The sequence below is a fragment of the Thermobia domestica genome, chromosome 8 (assembly GCF_964235325.1).
Source record: "Thermobia domestica chromosome 8, izTheDome1.hap1.1, whole genome shotgun sequence".
Lineage (NCBI taxonomy): Eukaryota > Metazoa > Arthropoda > Insecta > Zygentoma > Lepismatidae > Thermobia > Thermobia domestica.
Genome location: NC_137461.1, coordinates 164,240,191 through 164,260,106, shown reverse-complemented (window position 1 = coordinate 164,260,106; position 19,916 = coordinate 164,240,191). Strand labels below are relative to the sequence as shown.

Below are 19,916 nucleotides of genomic sequence, written 5' to 3'. Positions count from 1 at the left end.
GGCCATGCATGACATGTTAAATCTTTTTCTCTTTTTTCAAAAAATATTTTTTTTTTTTTTTTGGTTTTGTACGATAAATATTGCTTCGTTCCTAAATATCGCTTTATTTAAATCTCTAGCTTGATGATTTGTGGCAACGTGCAGCAATACTGAAAACACAATAAATAACAAAGAAAGAAGAAAAGCATGTGGAAATTAAATTAACTTTACAATGCAAATTTTATAGTTGTTTCTCACAGCATTAAAACACCGGCCAATCATTACCATTTTCTTTAAAAAATGAATAAAATCAAACATATCAATGCCATCTTCGTATATTTTAAATTATTTTCAAATAATTACATAAAATATAACATTAATGTACATCTAATATTACACATTATACAAGAATTCTGTTACAACAAAATGCTACATATTAAATATACCTACAAAAACTGTCAAGTTCCTTATAAGTATTGACTACTTCATACACTTCAAAAACATCTTATGGCATACATTTTACAGATTAAGAGTTGTTTGAATCAACGTATAAAACGTATTTTATGATTTTTTCAGAGCAGCATGTAAGTACATAATCAGGTACGAAAACTAGATAAAGTTTTACATTGATTCTGTTTATATTTTTCACGCCACTGATTTTTTTTCTTTTTCGTTTTGGGAAGAAAGACAAAGACATTTCCGAACACAGTAGCAGCTAATTCTATATACCACTAGTATTTTATAATCCTCAATCCTTTGTTCGATCCCAGTTTATGATAGACAACATCGTGACCGTGAGTTTTCGCGGAGTTATCAGTTTTTTGTCACTTTCTCATCCCACCGAGTCTTTAATAGTCTAATCATCCGTCTTCTTTAGCCTACAGGTCATAATCGTACAAAGTTAAATTGTATTTCACCTCACTTTTTGAGTCCTCACTACTAATTCCTGCTCTTCAATATTATGAAAAAAAAAGTACAGAAAATTTGGCATTAATGTAATTACTGCTAAACAACTGATAATAATATCGTTTTGAAAACTGCAAATAAGTTAGCACTGGTTGTAAGAGAAAAGCTAATATTACTATCTCTGTCTACTTTTTTGTAAACATTGCAAGTTATCCAAAAGACTTCGATAAAAGTAAGTTCATCTCAAATGATGGATTACACATACTTTCACTGTGGTATTCAAATCACTGTGGTTCTGTCCAGTCTTAGAAATTTGTGAGAAATCTTATCCACCATTTCTTTAAAATACATACAATACATGTATTATATAATTACACTGTTCTACAAATTTTAACATTTTTCTGTTACATAAATGAAAACACCCGCTTTTAATTAATTTGAAGATGCTGAATACGCAACTGACACTAAAAAATTTCGATTGCTTCTCGTTTCTGCGTAACAGTGGAGGGGGTATATCCAAGCGCCCCACACTTTTTTATTTATGTGGCAACACTACTACGTCAGCATTGGTGGAGAAGTATACCCGCAACAAAGGCCCACAACCAGAAGGATTAAGGGCGGGGGTCCAGTCACCCTAAATTATTGTTGGTCCTACCTAAAATTGCTGTTATTTGGCGAAAACTCTTAGTAATCTGGTTGGGTCGAGCTTCACAAATATTCAAATTTAGGGTCTTAGAACGTTGTAATTTTCATAAATAAAGCTTTGTGCTTCTCCTTTCCGAAAAGAAATGTCCGGCTACGTCTCTTACTGAACAATGTAGTATGCATTCAATTGTGCAGAATGAATTCAGTGCCTTAAGGAATATTTCAAAGTCTATATGCTGGCTGTGCAGCAACTTGGCAACATTGTTTTGTTTGTTTGGTAATGTAGCATGCTTCACTCATTTGAGACAAGCCACGTGTTCAAGGAACTATTTCGCTTCAGTCTCCGCGCAGTTGTTTTCTTTCTTTGTTTACCAGTTTCTAGAACCGTGTGCATGTGTGCAAAGTTAGGTGCGTGTGTGTGTGTGTGTGTGTACCAAGTATTTTGTGCTATAATAGGGAAGTGATTTGATTTGTAAAGGTGCTAATCATGGCTCGTAAGTATGTGAACAAACCAGAAATTTTTGCTACATATGTGGGGAAATTACGTTTTTAAGTCGAGAAAACGTGCCTTAACGCCTGAAACGTGGAAAGCCTACTTCTTGTACTTTGGATGCAAAGTGGGAGACCAGGACCCAACCTGGGCCCCTCACGTTTGTTGTACTACGTGCTCTTCTACTCTTAATGCATGGGCACATGGGAAACGTTGCCGTATGAAGTTTGGAGTGCTCATGGTGTGGGGAGAACCTACTGATCATACCATTGACTGTTATTTCTGTTTGGTCCCACCCATTTGGAAAGGCTATACATAAAAAAGAAAAAGAAGACTTTGGTGTACCCAAATCTACGTTCAGCCAGACGTCCTATTCCACACGGTCCCGACGTCCCAATACCAGATCCACCAGAAAATTTCAACATGGATATAGATGATGAACATGATATGCAGGATAGAGAACAGCCCTCAACATCTCAAGATCCAGACTTTTCCACAACTTCCCGTGCTCGGGAGCCGCATAAGGTAACACATGCCGAATAAAATGAACTAATCAGGAATTTAGAACTTCCCAAAAACAAATCCGAATTGTTGGCTTCATGGCTGCAACAATGGAATCACCTCGTGGATGATGTGAAAGTAACAACTTTTCGCTACAGACATAAAGAATTTTAACACAAGGGCTGACTGTACTATGACATTGAAGGATTTTTTGCAGCAATGAATATACCATATAAGACCACGAAATGGAAACTTCTCACTGATTCCTCCAAATTTTCTCTTAAAGCATTTTTACTCACAATGGTAATGTTCTTCCTTCAATTCTTGTTGTGTATGAGGTTGATGTTAAAGAAACTTATGAAAACATGAAAGAAATTCTTAGGTACCTGGAATATGATAGATTTGGGTGGCAAATTTACGATGATTTCAAGATTATTGCTATTCTGCTGGACTTACAAAAGGGCTGCACAAAGTTGCTACTTTTTATGAGTGGGACAGTTGTGCTAGAGATTTACATTATAAGAAAAAAGACTGGTCTGTACGTTTATCGTACACACCTGGTATGAAAAGTGTTTCTTTATAACCTCTTGTAGATCCTACGAAGATATTGCTTCCGCCACTCCACATTAAATTGGGACTGGTAAAGAACTCCGTGAAGACATACCACAAAGATGGACCGGCATTTGAGTACTTGTATCGCAAATTCCCACGCCTCAGTTTGGAAAAAATAAGAGAGGGGATATTCATTGGGCCAAAGGTGCGTCTTCTGCTAGGTGATTCTCAATTTGAACACACAGTCTTGAGAAGCAAGTAGCATGGAATGCACTTCGACAAGTGTGTCACAGTTTTTTGGGGAATAGGAAAGCAGAGAACACGAAGAACTTATGTAAAATCTTCTGTCATCTTACGAGAAGATTGGGTGTAGAATGTCGCTAAAATTTCATATTCTCCATTCTCATTTGAATTTTTTTACTGACAATTGTGGTGATATCAGCGAAGAGCATGGGGAACGCTTTTATTAGCAAACTGCAACAATGGAAAGAAGATACAAAGGGAAATGAGGTGCAGCAACATTAGCTGATTTCTGTTGGAGTATTAGGAATGAAGGAACAGAAGTTAGTTGCAAACGGCAAGCTAAAAAATCCAGGCGTTAAAAAAAATAAGTTTAGTAATTCAATATTTATAGTGTTTGTGCTTTTAAAGTTTAAAGGCTCTATTTCAGCAAGAAAAAAGCTAATTTCTCCTGTACAACAAACCAAGTACCGAGTCAGTAGCTATACTATATTTATGCCAGTCGTAACATATAATGGGGGAGGACGTTAGAAAGGAACGGACCCAATCAAATTACTAAGGATTTTCTGCAAATAACAGCAATTTTAGGTAGGGTCATTTATAATTTAAGAGCCTGCCTTACTAAAAATAATACAAAATTTACCATTTTTCTTTTGCTTCATTATTCATCAGTGAAAGGAGATAATGAAATGCAAGTCACCACAATCATAGACAATGCTATTCTACAACAGAAAATATGAACCTGAAGAATGTTCAGTGTCGCCATCCATAGAAATGACAGTGTTGCCAGAAAAACAATTTCCCTAAAATCTAAGTTAATACAGCGAGTAGAGAAACAAACTCAACTGCATTTGATTACGTATCATATTATTTTGGTTTCTTGTGAACTACTTTTTAATTAATATTATTATTTAGTTTTAATAACTGTATGTTAAAACTATTTGGTTTATTACAAACTAAATACAACTATTATTTAAAAAGTAGTTCACAGGAAACCAAAACAATATGATACGTAATCAAATGCAATTGAGTTTGTTTCTCTACTCGCTGCATTAACTTAGATTTTAGGGAAATTGTTTTTCTGGCAACACTGTCATTTCTATGGATGGCAACACTGAACATTCTTCAGGTTCATATTTTCTATTGTAGAATAGCATTATCTATGATTGTGGTGACTTGCATTTCATTATCTTCTTTCACTGATGAATAAAAAAGCAAAAGAAAAATGGTAAATTTTGTATTATTTTTAGTAAGGCAGGCTCTTAAGGGGCTAGGCCCCCCTTGACCCTTCTGGTTATGGGCCTATGTTGCAGCGCCACTAATGCTGACGTAGTATTATTGGAATGCGATGTTGCCAGACCTTCAACAGTGTTGCCACATAAAGAACGTGTGGGGACGCTTGAGTATCACCCCCCTCCTTCTGTTCGCCGAAACGAGCCAATCGAACTTTTTTACTGTCATTTTCCGACTCAGGAGTGTCAAAGTTCTTGAAAGTGGGTATTTTTATTTATGTAACAATATGTGTGTACAACAGTGTTATTATTCATATTATAAATTATATTTTCATTATATATATACTCAAGTGAGGTGCGATTTACTGTACTTAATATATTTAGTACGTTCGCGCATTCTTGGTCGAAAATCAATCATGGTTCTAAGCTGTCAGATATGATGAAAAGTACCGTATTCTGTTCGGAAAGTTTGTAAGATGTGTTGAAACAAATCACTGCCCTATGTTAAAGATGCTCCAATCTCGTGCCTTCTAAAGCATTTTGCTTATCTCGCATACGATCAAATGCATGATCTTGGCCAATCACAACACCTATCATGAATTCTTTTCTTGAATTTTCAAGCTGTATATCAGATTCGAAAGTTAATGTCATTCTTGGTCGTTTGAAGCTTAACTCCCCTTGCCAGCACCAAAATTATACGCAGTGGAAGTAAATCTTAATACTAGGAATTCCAAGTTATTTTAGGTTGCAAGTCATCCCAAGGGAGAGGAGGAGGATCCTCGAACTTACTCAGTAATATTTTAATATAATTAAAGGTGAAAAAGTTATTTTAAATTTTCTTAGCCCATACGTTTACATGATTTATTTCGTTTTCTCTACAGAAAGCTACAGTGTTCTCTGTTAACTATTACGATTCATAACACAGATTCAGCTGCTGCAATAGTACAAAACTGTTGTCTTTTAAGTCAGTATGCCCACGTACATACTTTATTTAATTCGTAGACATGCGAGATCAAATTACTCTGGTCAGGTAATAATCTTATATTTAAATCACTTTTGTTATGATATTCGAATAAAAGGGTTCCAGATAATCTCAAAGGGAGGGGAGGGGAGGGACTCCTCGGACCCATTGCCCTATATTCTAAGCTAATTAGGAACTCACTTTTTACATTAGTATGGCAAATTGTCTAAGCGCAGATATATTTATGTATATATATATATATGTGTGTGTGTGTGTGTGTGTGTATGTATGTATATGTATATGTATATATGTATGTATATGTATATATAATATTTTGCAAAAAACTACCTTGTGGAGATCGAGGAAACCCTTCCTCCCTTTGAGATTCCTAGAGTTAATGTGAACTGAAATACAAACTACTTGTATTCTTATAGAGAATCGAACCTGGACTACCTGCACCGAATGCTAGAATGTTAAAGCCGTGTAATTCCAGAAGAGTTGAAGAGATTGAGAGAGTTACTGCAAGTCTCTAGTTGTAGATTTTCTCTACAACCAATTAACAATAACTTGTCTTGATTTAAATGATTTCAAATTTATTGTAAATTCATTTACGCTTGTCCTATAAGGAAAAAAATTTATGAAAAAAATCCACATACTTTGTCACAGCTCGAATTTATGATTCCCTGTAAGGAGGGCATCTGAGAAATCTGGATCAATGTTTGTACTTACATAGAAGGAAGATCTTTGCAACTGAAACATTTACTCATAGAATACTGACTTTACAAACAGCCAGTGGTAGTAACTGCCTATTGTGATAAGTAAAAAAAATACAAAAATATATTATTGACGTAACGTGATGTCTCTTCTGTGTAGAGAAAAAGAGGTAAGAAATAAATTGAATTTTAAATAAAACTTACTCAAAATGTAAGTAATTAAAGAGTAAAACTAATTCTGGTTTTGCTACAAACCAGAAAGATACCTCACTCAATTTATTCTATTTAATATATTTAAAAGAAATATCGTAGTTAATAAATATTCAATAAAAATTAACATGTAACATAAAACATTAATAACTTTACATAACGTATTCCCTGCCTGATCTAAACTTTACCTATTAATCAATAGATCAATGAATTTAATCAACAGCATATTCGTTTGATTCCGGAAGTAAACGAGCAATTGGCCATGCTTATTCGTATCGTTTCAACTTGAGCAGAGTCGGTATTCTTCAATCACGACTGATTCGTTATTTTGTCGGTAAATCTCTCTGAAACATAAACATCTGTATAATTTAAACAGGTTATTGAACAATTCAAAGATAACTCTACTTTTCTTTTGACCATATTGTTAAATTTGGAAGAAAAATAACATTAACATTCATTCTGTTCAGTCAATTCAAGTAATGTTGTTTAAGTTCTAACTCTTACCAAGAGAGTATATGAAGTTGCAAATACTTAAGTTGTACATTAACAAACTTTGGAAGAATAATAAATATAAAACAATTCCTTTGGTAAAATTTGTTTATCTTACCATAAACAACAATGTCTCTAATATTAAAAATATATGTATATATACTCGGCTACATTTACATTATACAACATTGCACAAAACGTGCCTATAGGTGAGGAAATTTATTTCAATCCTAAGATATCCAATTTCAATATAATTGTTTCAATTGCTCATAAGTGATGAAAAATATTATATTCCAAGGTCCCATACGCACCCAGGCTGGAATAAATCCTTTGTAAAGAGCTGAAAGTCCCTCGTATTTTACTGTCTGGAATAAAACAATTTAATACATAGTAGGAATAAGTATTAGAACATTAAGAACATAATATACGTACTTTAACTATAATATTCTAAAAATACATGGCAAACTTATCACTCTGTATGTCACACTTATTTCTAATAACAAAAGGCATGTTAATAGATGTCCCTTGCTTCACATTATCAGATGTTCAACAGAATATATATTGTATGTAACAGGCAAGTAGCAGAACATCCAGTCCAGTAGGTTTGGACGTTTGCACGCCGCGTATGTTAGCACTTTATCATATTTGGATATGGCTCCATACAGGACTTGCATTAAAGGAACCATAGCCGGACCCAACATCTCATCGATATTACCGTTGGCTGGTTCAAGACTATTAGACACAAGCGGCTACGGAATCTAAGCAATCTATAATGTCCAGTGCAGAACTAGTGCGGTGATGCACAGTGAATCGTCCAGCCCGTTGCTACGGTACCCTAGACATGAATCTTGCTGCAGAAAGAAGAACGTTTTGTTTTAGAAGAGATTGCCGTGCTATTTTGCTATCCATACACGATATTCGCAGCGCCACTGCAGCCACACATGCATACGCTATGCAGTGAAAGAGAGGTGCAGCAATACGATCTCTGTAAATATGTTCCACCAAACGACGTCGAACACTGGTTTCTGTACAATAATCTTCAATTTTGTTGCCAGTCATACAAGTTACCCCTACTCCACTCAAATGGTAATTTTCCTGTTACACGCGTATTTTTTAATGCACCATGCGGTATTGTTACATCGTCATATCTTCATCGGACCTTGCCGACGAACAAGGTTTCGATATCAAGCATAACTTTCATGAGCACCTAGTTTTAGATTATCCAACGTACAGGCTGGACCATTTATCTTGATACGTCCTCGTAACGAATACACAAAACAGGCTAAAATTTTGTACGATATAAATATCGGCAGGGGGACATTGTTAACCGTATACTGCGATATCACAAGATTAACGGTGTTGCCAACACAACATAAAGTTGTATTTTTCAAATGACTACGTCAGGTTGTTTACATATTTCAGATCTGTATGTAAAACGGAAATATACAATATTCCGAAATATACAGGTTTTTTGAAAAATATTTTAGCCCCCTTAGGATACGTATTTTTGTGAAAGTGTAATGGTAAAAATCCGTAAGATATTCTACTGTTGACAAATTTTGAAGCATCCTACCTTCTGAAATACGCCCTTTGATCAAATTGATATGATTAAGAAACCGAGTTTAAGATGGGTTCTATATTCCAAAAGTCATTTCGAACGGGTCAGCCGTTTCCCCCATCCGAAAACTATGAACTGTACACTAAGTCCAATCGTTTTGGACATTTTATTTTTTACCTTTCTAAACTCCCATGCCAATGGATTTAAATGGCACTGGGAGCGTCACTATTCATTGCAGCGTCCCCATAAACTCTGGTCGGCACACTAATAGGTCATTTGGGTTTCTTGTTATATGTCACCCCTTTCCAAAACCCATCCCTTGTGCTGAATTACTCCCAGTTTTTCTTTTTCAATATAAGTCTCATATGTACCAAGTATGGTTGAAATTGCTCCAGGCGTTCAAAATTATCCTGAAACATAATTCACACACACACATTGTTAATTATTAGAGCAACCCAAAAGCATAAAAAGCATAATAGCAATTTAGACATATGGTTGGTACCTTGAACATGGTTGTGGTTGTTTAAGGGTCCGAAAGAAACTAATTTTAAAAGCATAATAAAGCATAATTTTAGATAATAAAGCATAAAGCATAATTTAAAATATATAGCATAATTCTTGGAAAATTTGATTTAACTGCAAGTTTAACATGTACTATATTAATATTTTTTAAACCAATATTTACAATGCAAAATCATTGACAACATAACAATGCAACAATGAAAAGCTTATTTTTATTTTTGTAACTTTTTGTGTAATCCTTTGATGTGGAGAAAATAAAAAATGAATAGTACACAAGAACTCCACACTATATTGTTATGTGTACTTTTTAAATTTGAGTACTTTCTGTACTTTTTGGTGACATCTTTTACTTTCCCTTTCTGTATGTATCTCTAAGGCGCACACAAGTGTTAGAAAAAACTGACTCGAGTAAAGCATATCTCTTTACAGTGCATTAAGTAGAAAGTTCATTCAATATGAAAGAAATTGCTTGCATAAAATATTAATACATAGATCAAGATAATTTAGATTATTTAATGTATAGTAAATATTATACATTATACACGATTAATATAAAACAATGATTGAAATTAACAATAAAGCATAATAAAGCATAATTTGGAAAAAATAAAGCATAATTAAACAAAAAATAAAGCATAATTTGGGTTGCTCTAATAATTATATACTGATGTACGAATAATAAATGACGGTCAATGCTTTCGGCATTGTCCCTGTAAATTCTCGAGCCAGCTGACATGTCCGTTCATGCCTAAACTTGCGCTTAAATGTTATTGGGATTGGCGAATAACAGAGTAGTGAACCCAAAAATTACCCCAATATCGGTCATCTTGGACATTTTATTTTTCACCCCTTCTCATTCCTCACGCCGATGGGGAATGAATATAGACTTAACGGCATCGGAGTGTGATTATTCATCTTAGCGATCCCGACAGCTATAGATTCGGCACTCATATAAGTCGTTTTCAATTATTTTTACATATCAGCACCTTCCCACTCCCTAGAGTTGCTAATGGGAGCTGAATGTGAACTTAAACAGCATCGGATGTGTTACTTCGTCTCAACGCCCCGGAAACTATGGATTCAACACTAATATCGATATTTTTATTGTTTATACGTTTCTCTTCCCACTGTTACAATTCAGATTAATTATTTTAATTGTGATACAAATTGTACATGGAACCACTTTTTGAGAAGTTCCTGAAGTAATGATGGATGGCACCCCTGTCAAGGAGTCGTTGGAACCAATTCTGTTACTGAAACTCCGACAGGAGACAGTGGTGGTGGATGACGTAAATCACCTACACCTAAAGCTGCAGGTACGTGCGTTCAGTGTTCAACTTCAGGTGTGTCCTATGTTTGGCTTCAAATTCTAGTTTCGACTGTAAATTCTGTTTCGGATTAATGGAAAATTAAACCTTATTGGCATATTATTCGAAACTGATAGCAAATCTGTCACATTAAAAATCTCCCTCCGAAATTATTGGAATTGAAACAATGTTATGATTGCTTGAAACATTTCACGTGTGAAGAAAACAATTCAGAGAGAGAGAGAGAGAGAAACACTGAAACCATTTAGATTTTGATATTTGTTTTCACTTTTGTAGGCATCTTCTGAAGATTGTTTCATACAATATTCCGTTCATGTTAAATGACTTTCTGGAGAAAGAAAAAAGGAATTTTGTACAATATTAACATTACGAACAACCATAAGGTAGTCTTAAGAAAAGAGACATTCTACGTTTATTCTATTGAAAATTATTTTGCGACTTATTGTCGCATATATAAAGGTAACCAAGAAAGTTCTGTCGCTTTTTCACCCACCACCTTCGAACATCGACATGTAACCTAAGACGTACCTGGAAGATCAAAAATAGTCCCCATCAGCATTAACGACCTTCTGCCAACGTTCTGGAAGACCATGCATTCCATCGTGGTAAAACTTGGTGAGCCCTAGAAAGTATTAAGTGCATTTTGCACCTCTACTAGGAATTTGAACTGGTGTCCTCTAAAGAGATTGTCCAAGGAATGGAACAGGTGATAATCGGACGGTACAATGTCCGAGGAGTATGGCGGATGCAACAGTGTTTCCCATCTAAGGCGTAGAATGGTATCTCGGGTCATCCTATTCACGTGGGGTTTAGCGTTGTCCTGTAACAGGAGGACCCCTTTGCCATTCAGAAGTCCTGGCTCCAGAGTTTTGAGTTTTTCTTGAACACGGCTCAACTGCTGACAGTATATAGTTGCATTGATGCTCTGACCAAGAAGGTAGCAGTTCCCGATGCACGATGCCGCGAGCAGTCCACCACACACAAAGGAGGACCATCTTCTGGTGCAGTGCTGGTTTCGGTTGTTCTGGAACCGGTACATGGAATGCTAACCAATGATGACGGCGCTGTGGAGCTTCGTATAGGACCCATTTCTCATCACATGTCAACACCCTGTCTAGAAATGGCTCCTTCCTCAGAAGAGAAAAAGAAAAGTGTCTGCTTGCGTTGCCTTCTGGCCCGGAGTGAAATCATATGGAACGCAACTTGTAGTGCTTCCTAAGTTGATGAAGGTGCTGCCGAATGGTTTCTCCACTCACACTGAATAGAAATCGCAATTCCTCACATGTCTGGCCACTGTTCGCCTCAACTGCTGCTGCCTGAAGATCTTCATTTTGTACATGTGTTGGTCTTCCGACACGTGCTGCGTCTTCGAGTGTTTCGTTACCGTCCTTAAACTTATTAAACCACCGCTGCACTGTCCGCGTAGTCACGACACCATCACCAAAGGCCTGGCATATCTTCCGCCCCGCTGCAGAGCGATTTGACCCCAGTTTGAACTCGTACAACATACACGCCCTTATGTTGCTCTGTGGCGGTCCCATGTTCACTCTGTCCTTATGCAAGTTCACGGTGTAACTGAACTGCCACAAACAGGTAGTATGTTGGATATACCCATACCAACAACTGATCTTCGTCTTATTTCCATTCGCATTCAACTCACGGTGTGAGGGCCAATAGAACACAGGCCTCCACAAAACGCGACAGAACTTTCTTGGTTACCTTTATCTATTCAGTTGTAATACAAAGGATGGATAAAAAGTAATGGTACGACTGTTATAATACACAGCTGGCTGTATTAACGGCGAAAATACATGCTACATGCCGTCAATGTACTCACCCCCCATGTCCACAACCTTCTGCCACACGTATGGAAGGCGCCGTACTCCGTCAGCACTTCCTTCTCTGGTGATGTCTCGCAGCGACCGCCCTACGGCATTGAGAATGGCTTGTCTGGTGTTGTATCGTTTTCCACGAAGTGGTTTCTTCATCTTGGCAAAAAGGTCATAATCGCAGGGAAACATATCTGTCGAATACGGTGAATGTTCCAGAATCTCCCATTGCCAGGCAAGAAAAAGATTCGTCACAACATTGGCTGTCTGACAGCGTGCATTGTCGTACAAGATGATGGGGGTCCGTACCAAAAGATCAGGGCGTTTTCTTCGAAGTGCGGAACACAGATGGTGTTTCAAAAAACTGCAGTAATATAAAGTACATTTACAGTCTGCCCTTCTGGTACAGCATGGTGCAGGACAACCCCTTGAACATCATATGCAACAAGCAACATCACTTCAATCCTCCCGCACAGTTTTATGACATACCCCGACCTCTGCCGATAACTCATGCGCCGTCCACCGTGTGTCCACGTCCAGCAGGGATGCAAGAAGCTGAATTGTCGTGTTATCTATTGGAGGGCGTCCAGAACGTTGGCGGTCTTCCACGTTCTCCATGTCTTCATGAAACACTTTAACCCATCGCGCCTCGGTGCGGTATGGCAACGCTACATCACCACAGGCTTCGCACAGTTTCTGATAGCATTCTCGTGCACTACCTCCACGTGCCACGTCAATTTTGAACCACGAGCGCTGTTCCTGTTTGGTGAACATCGTTTAGACACGTCCACTCGCGATACCAATTTTACGCCACTGCCCTCGTGAATGACTGACACTACAGCATTCCCACTTACCTCAATTCTTCAACTGACATTCCCTTCGCAGGCGCTGCCACCTCGCGGTTCTCCGTCACTTAGATGGCGCGTGCCGGCAGGGTTGCCAGTACTTTTTATTCATCCTATGTAAATAATTGTTACCCAAACTTCGTTAAGGTTTGATTCCAGGATTGCCAATTGTAGACTAGAACCTTGTCTCTTTGTATTTGTTAGTATTGTGATATATTTTTACATGAGAACACTTTTGGCCGCTAAACTCGCTGTGTGTGCTCTGCTGTGAAAATGAACAATTTGTTTTTCTTCATTTATATTTGATTGCAAAGGGAGAAGGACGGCTATTCAATCCTACAGTAGTGTAGGTTTGCAGGTGACACGATTGTATGTTATGATTACACGTAGCATATATAATTTTTAAAAGTACTTAAAATTGAATGCGTGCTCTTAACTTCTGTAAGCAGAGTCTCTTTTAGAAAAACTCCTCCGCCCCAAATAATATTGAAAAAAAAAAAAAAAAGGAAGAATAAAAGGAGAAATATTTTATAAAACCTAGATTGCGATGATTTTGTGTTATTAATTTTGATTGTACTTACGAGGTGTGTTAGAAAAGTAATGATACTGATTTTGTGCTCACTAAAGTTTTTATGTTTTTCAAACAACAATGTTATCCCCTTCAAAGTAGTTCCCTTGGGCAGCTATACACCCGCGGAGTCGTTATTCCCACTCTTGGTAGCAGCGCTGGAAGTCTTCAACTGTATGGCTTTTAATGGTCGGTCACAGTTTTTAAATGTTCTCCAGAGTTGCAAAATGACGTCCTTTTAAGACATGTTTCAATTTTGGGAAAAGGAAAAAGTCACAAGGACTCAAATCAGGTGAATAGGGGGGGGGGTTGAGGAACAACAGTAATGCATTTTGAGGTCAAAAATTCACTGATGAAAATGGCCGTGTGACACGGGGCATTGTCATGATGAAGCATCCACTTGTCTGCAACGTCTGGTCTCACACGAATCACTCTTTTCCTGAGCCTTTAAAGGACACTTTTATAAAACACTTGGTTGACAGTTTGTCCTGATGGAACAAATTCTTTGTGCACGATACCCTTAGGCAAAAAAACATCGTCTTGATCTTTGATTTGCTTATTCGACATTTCTTCGGGCGAGAAGATGACGGTGTGCCACTCTTCGCTTTGCCGCTTTGTTTCAGGATCGTACTCAAATATCCAGGATTCATCACCTGTGATCACACAATTGAAGAATTCTTGGTCATTGGCAACCCTGCCCCTTGTGGGTCTTTCCAGTGAATAAAATCGGCTGAGAAGTTCCTCCGAAAATCGTCTACATAAAACTCATACTACGAATAAACTACCCCAGGTGGATTTTTCCAAGAGAAACGGTTTCTGCAACACTATAGTGTTTGTTAAAGGAATATATGTACAGATTGTTATTATCAAAATAATAGAAACACATGGGAGTTAGAAACACGTCAGATGTCTGGGTTGGCAACGGTTTGGCGATGGGGAAGAGACCTCTCCCGACCAACCACGTCTCTGGACCTGAACATGACTGAACATCTGTGATTCGTTTTGAAGAAACGAATCTGACGCAGAATTTCGCTTCCATTCTCTTTCATGGAACTGAGTGGTGCACTGCACACGGAATGATGTAATATTCTAGTTGCTACCATTTCTGTTTTTCTATCACTCCATTCCACGTGTCAGAGCTGTTCTGAGAGCGAAAGTTGATCCAACGATATATTAATCTGGTAAGCTGCACTATTTTCAGATGTTTCTAATATTTTGAACTATCTCTATATGAGATGTGAATAAAATGTTCTGAGAACTGTTAGTCGTCCGAAAAACTCTAAAATTCAACAACGGACTACCCCTTGTGAATCTTTTACTGAGAAACTGTTTTATATCAGATTATAGGGTAATTAATGAAATGCTTATGAAATATGAACAAAATCGTGTGAGAAGTTTTTAAGAAAACCGTTCGAAGGAAAAGAAAGAAAGGAAGAAAAAAATACACTCCAAGAGTAAACTACTACTTGAGGATTTTTAAAGGAGAAATTACTTACGCCATATTATGGGTCTGTTAATGAGATTTATTTATGAAATATAAACAAAATTGCCTGAGTGGTTTTTGAGGCAATCGCCAAAAAAGAACTTACCGCCAACAATAGACTATCCCTTGGGGATTTTTCCTAGTAAAACTATTACACCATATCATAGGCTTGTTAATAATATTTCGATTTATGTTTTTATGATTATAAAACTTAAATAAAAGTAGTTTACTACAGGGTGAAAATTAAAAAAAATATATTTTCTAGAGGATGGCTCTAACGATTTTGTTTACGCTGGATAGAGCAAAAAAAAGATAACTTAGTATCTTCAGCTTACTTATGACACAATGACATATGCTACATGCCATCTGTCATATTTTCCAATAAAATCCCAATTAAATTACTGATTGAATGTTTGACAAAAATCTTCCATCGTTAGTGGGACGGGCGTGAAGGATTTTTCTTTTAACATTTTCCACAGGAAACACATGTGGTTAGGTCAGGACTTCTAGGAGCAAAGGAAAGTAAGTCTCTTTGGAAACAAGTCGTTCTGGAATCAGTTCCCGTAACATTGCTTTATTCCTCTGATCTATGTAAACGGTGACTGCTCCATCTTGTTGATGAAAAAAAAAAAAAAAATGAAATCAAGATTATGCAGATTACAAAATGTCTGTAAATTTGCACTAATTCTGACTACAACCTGCCCTTTATATGGCGTTCAGTGCACAAGGGATTCAAGTCCACAATTTTGATCATTTTAGACATATTTCATTTTTAAGATCTTTATCCGAAGCTCCTTTCAGAGAATTAAAGATTCATGTCCAGATATTGTAAGTAACTCTTATACTGCCAAAAAAAAAAAAAAAAAAAAAAAAAAAAAAAAAAAAAAAAAAAAAACAGTATTGGCTTCTCCGTGTACTTAAGCGCATCGTACAAACTTTGTCTCCTTTTCTCACAACTTTCGTTATTGGTAGTCCCTTGTGCTCTCAACACTCAATATCGTCTAGCTGTTACTGTGTTACCATGTTTACTTTCGATGAAATAGCCAGATAACACACTATGACTTGAAATTGCCACCCACATGGTTACTTTAAAAATGGAGCGATCTTTGTACGGACTCATCAGGCCTCTTACAACCTTAAAAAGCACATGTTTTGTTTATGTACGTGCCCACTGAGAAGGTGATACTCACTAGAAAACACCAATTTATTTATGTAATGTGAATTCTAATAAACATTTGCTAAAACAGTCTACAGTACTCCAAACGAGCATGGAAATTTGGTTGCTTCAACCTTAAAGCACTTGTATTCGGTAAGAGTAAGCACCAACGTCTTTCACTATACGACAGATACTCGAAGTTTTATTTAACATTAAGCATGCTAAAAGCACTTCAGCATTTCAGAAAATATTAATAAAAAAAAAATATTCGTATCATTTCATGGTTTCGGTTTTTTTTTTTTTTTTTTTTTGCCCCACTCTGTATAAACAAAATCGCTAAAGCCATTTTCTAAGTAATAATAATAAAAAAATATTTTCTCCCTTCAGTAAACAACTTTTATTTTGAGAGGTAGGGAGATAATTAAAAAACACGATTTACCAAAAAAAAAAAAAAAAAAAAAAGTACAAGTAGAAGAAGCCGTAAGTTTAGAATTTGGTCTGGATGCATTGAAAGGTATGACCTCTAGGTGAGTGTATATACATCGGAGCGAACGAACGGACAGATGAACCATCCAAAAATCCCAATTTCGGCATGTAGAGACCACGAAACTTGTAAAACTGTTGAAATGTCGAATTCGATTATTTTCACAATCACCATACTTTTTTCTCCTATCGTCACTTGAGAGTAAAAATATACAGAGATAAAATAGTATATAAAATCATGCATTCTTAGTCATATCAACATCACAACTACAAAATTTCTTACAAACAGCACACCATACATAATATGCCTGCAAACTAGTGTTTTTTTCTTCCAAACAAATTTCTTGATGCTTAAAATACACTTATTCTTTTAGCGGATTGTCATCTCGCAAGATATATTCAGTCCTGCACAAGGGTACAGGAAGGTGCAGGGACTGAGAGAGCAAAGGTAAGCAAGTGTCATACCGAATGCGCAGGACGAACTCTATTTGAAGTCACAAATGCATATTAGATGTCAGTCTGAAGTGCTTCCTCTTATGGAGGCACATATGGTGATTACGTTTATATCATCTATGTTATTTTTACCTTACTACTATAATTACAGATTCGTTGTGTGCATATGCTCCTGAGTCTTACCTGGTCTCAGGGCACAGCGCACATTAAACGTTCTTGTCTAGATGAGGTTTCCGTACCTTCAACCTAGAACGTATCTTCATTTTTAAGTTATTGGGAGAGCATTTTGGGTGAATGAAAAGGTACACAGTTTCGAGGAGGAAATGTGCGAGCAGAAAGGAAATATTCATTCACAGCAAAGGCAATGTGTGAGGCTTTAATGCGAGTGCCTTTGTTTCTTAAAACGAATCTAATTTGAAATTTAATTCCCGATAGATTTTTGGGTTGGTGTTGGATTGGAAACAACACAGCCTAAAAGGAAACATTCAGATATGAGAGCAGGATGGAGAATGTATGTATAGAAACTGCAACTGACTCGGATTTGCCAATAAATGAATACTACTTACGGCTTTGGTTCCAACCATTCCAGTTCGTAGTAGTCTGTATTAACACTCACACTAGCACTTCACTAATACACAGTTCCTGAAGGTTGTTAAGTGACACTAGTCCGAAAAATGAGGTGGGAAGGTTTTTAGTCCATTAAGCATCTAGATTGCTTGGAGATTAACTCTGGGCGACGACCAATTAGGAATCTGGACTCCAGCATCGTAGACTGCTAGGCAATCATCTCTTCCTTCTTAGGGTATGGACGAAGTTTTCGGTGATTTTTCCCTCTTTTGGGAGGACCACGAGGGTGTCTCCTAAGGTTCTAAAATACCCTAAAAGTCTATGATAGTCCTTTTCTCATTTTAGGTATTTTTTTCTTCAGATTCGTATATGTTTGGATAACAAAATAACACAAATCGGAGTAGCTCGCGCACAGAGGTGTTGCGAGTTTGAAATACCGAGGTAAAAAGCTTAGTGTTACAAGTCCTTGCTTCTATTTGTAAGTTCGCTCGGCGTTGTTCGAAGGATCTGGCGTCCCTATCTCAGCAAATCAATTGCCTGTGATGAGAACGTTCTCTTCAGTGTGTTTCCATCTTATGTCTGCAGTTTCGTTGTGTGTGTGTGTGTTTTTTTTTTTTCTATTCTGCTCTATCTGCATGTTTGCTTCCGGCTAATGTTGAACTATTGCAAGCTAATTGCATGAGACGCGAAAAGAAATCGTTTCTATGCAATGTAAAATTAAATTTAGAATAATCGCGTATCTTTATTTCCTTTTTACTCTTTTCTGATTTATTTTGTATTCCTTTTAGAAATTACAAATTAGATCTGTTTTACGCTCCCTCCGCGAAGTTGCAATTTTCTCAAATACAAAATTGAAAACTTGAAAATATGCAATAGGGAGTAAAACGAAAAAAATGAGTTTCTTAAACATAAGAAAAGTGAATGAAACTTGAATTTGAAACAAAATTGAAACATATATATATGAGAAATTAAAATCAAAATAAGGGCGAATGGAAATGGAAAGCCCTGTATATCATTCAGGTCGTAAACACGTAAAGTGAGTGAAAGACTAACTATGACATAAACATACAATAATCAAAATCAAAACATAAATGCAAATATTGAATATAAAATCAAAGCTCCAAGTAATGAAAATTATTAAAATCGCATAAAATAATAATGTATGATTCTGGAAATGAGTTCCTAAAATTGCATAATGTAGATATCATTCAATAATCAAAAGGAAATTGAAAAGTAAACATTAAATGAACATAAAATATATGCGTAAGGTACGACAAAATTTTAAATCAATGTACCTGAAATGAAAATTATATGAGTACATACTTAAATTCTCAGCAAGCACTACGTAGTTATGGATAATGAATATAACCAACTAAAATAAAATGCAAAATGAGTTTAAAATCAATCAAACTAAAATAACATGTAAATAAAGTGAAATCATATTCGCTTCTATAGTCCTGTGTTTCATGAACACACTTAAAACACGAATCCTACACAAATGGAGTAAAAGTAATTCCTTGCTAATTGCAAAATGTCAATGTCATTTTGTATATTACTGTAGCACTGAAAATCAAGTCTCTATTAAGTAGATTCAATGTCTGTTTGAGGAACTAACATATTTCTTAATAGTAATCGTTTAAAGACAAGAATCCTCAAAATCAAATCACAGTTTCTTAGAAGGAGAGGAGGGATTTAAATGCTACGATGTTTCCAATCCGTCACTGTGTCAAGGGCAACATATGACAAGATAAACAAATGCGCATGCGCTGCATACAAGAGAGGAGGAGCACGGTAGTGCTGCATGGAGAGAAAATGATGCGATACATGTGTGTGTGTAAACAGCAAGCAGATCATCACACATGGGTATCTAATCAACTTCCTGTGATAAAGCATGCGCTGCTACAAAGTGAGCATATATAGCGTAAATAAATGTTTCCGTAAAGCCCCATTATAAGGATAGGGGTAAGGGAAGGATTCCAAGGAAATCTAAAACAAAGAAAACGCATAAAGTAACAAACGTTTTAGTCTCCCGTATACGAAGAGTATTAAAACGTATATGTAAATAAACAACGCGTAAACTTGGAATCGATTTTCCTATCATAACCTAAACAACAAGTAAAAATAATACGCTAAATAGATGCAACAAACGCAAGAAAGTACAAGGGTTATGGAAAATCCAAGTAGGGTTCGTAGAAAACGGCAGATT

General features: G+C 36.4%; 1 protein-coding gene across 4 annotated transcripts in view; it reads right to left on the bottom strand.

Moving 5' to 3' along the window:
* Nucleotides 1-298: 298 nt before the first annotated feature.
* Bmcp (uncoupling protein Bmcp mitochondrial) overlaps nucleotides 299-19,916 on the bottom strand; it is a 165,925-nt gene continuing 146,307 nt past the window's right edge. For all 4 annotated transcript variants that reach the window (XM_081769229.1, XM_081769228.1, XM_081769230.1 and 1 more), the window contains one exon: nucleotides 299-7,283. In XM_081769229.1, coding sequence (XP_081625355.1) covers nucleotides 7,164-7,283 — 120 coding nt within the window. In that variant the 3' untranslated portion in view covers nucleotides 299-7,163. The remainder of the gene's footprint in view (nucleotides 7,284-19,916) is intronic.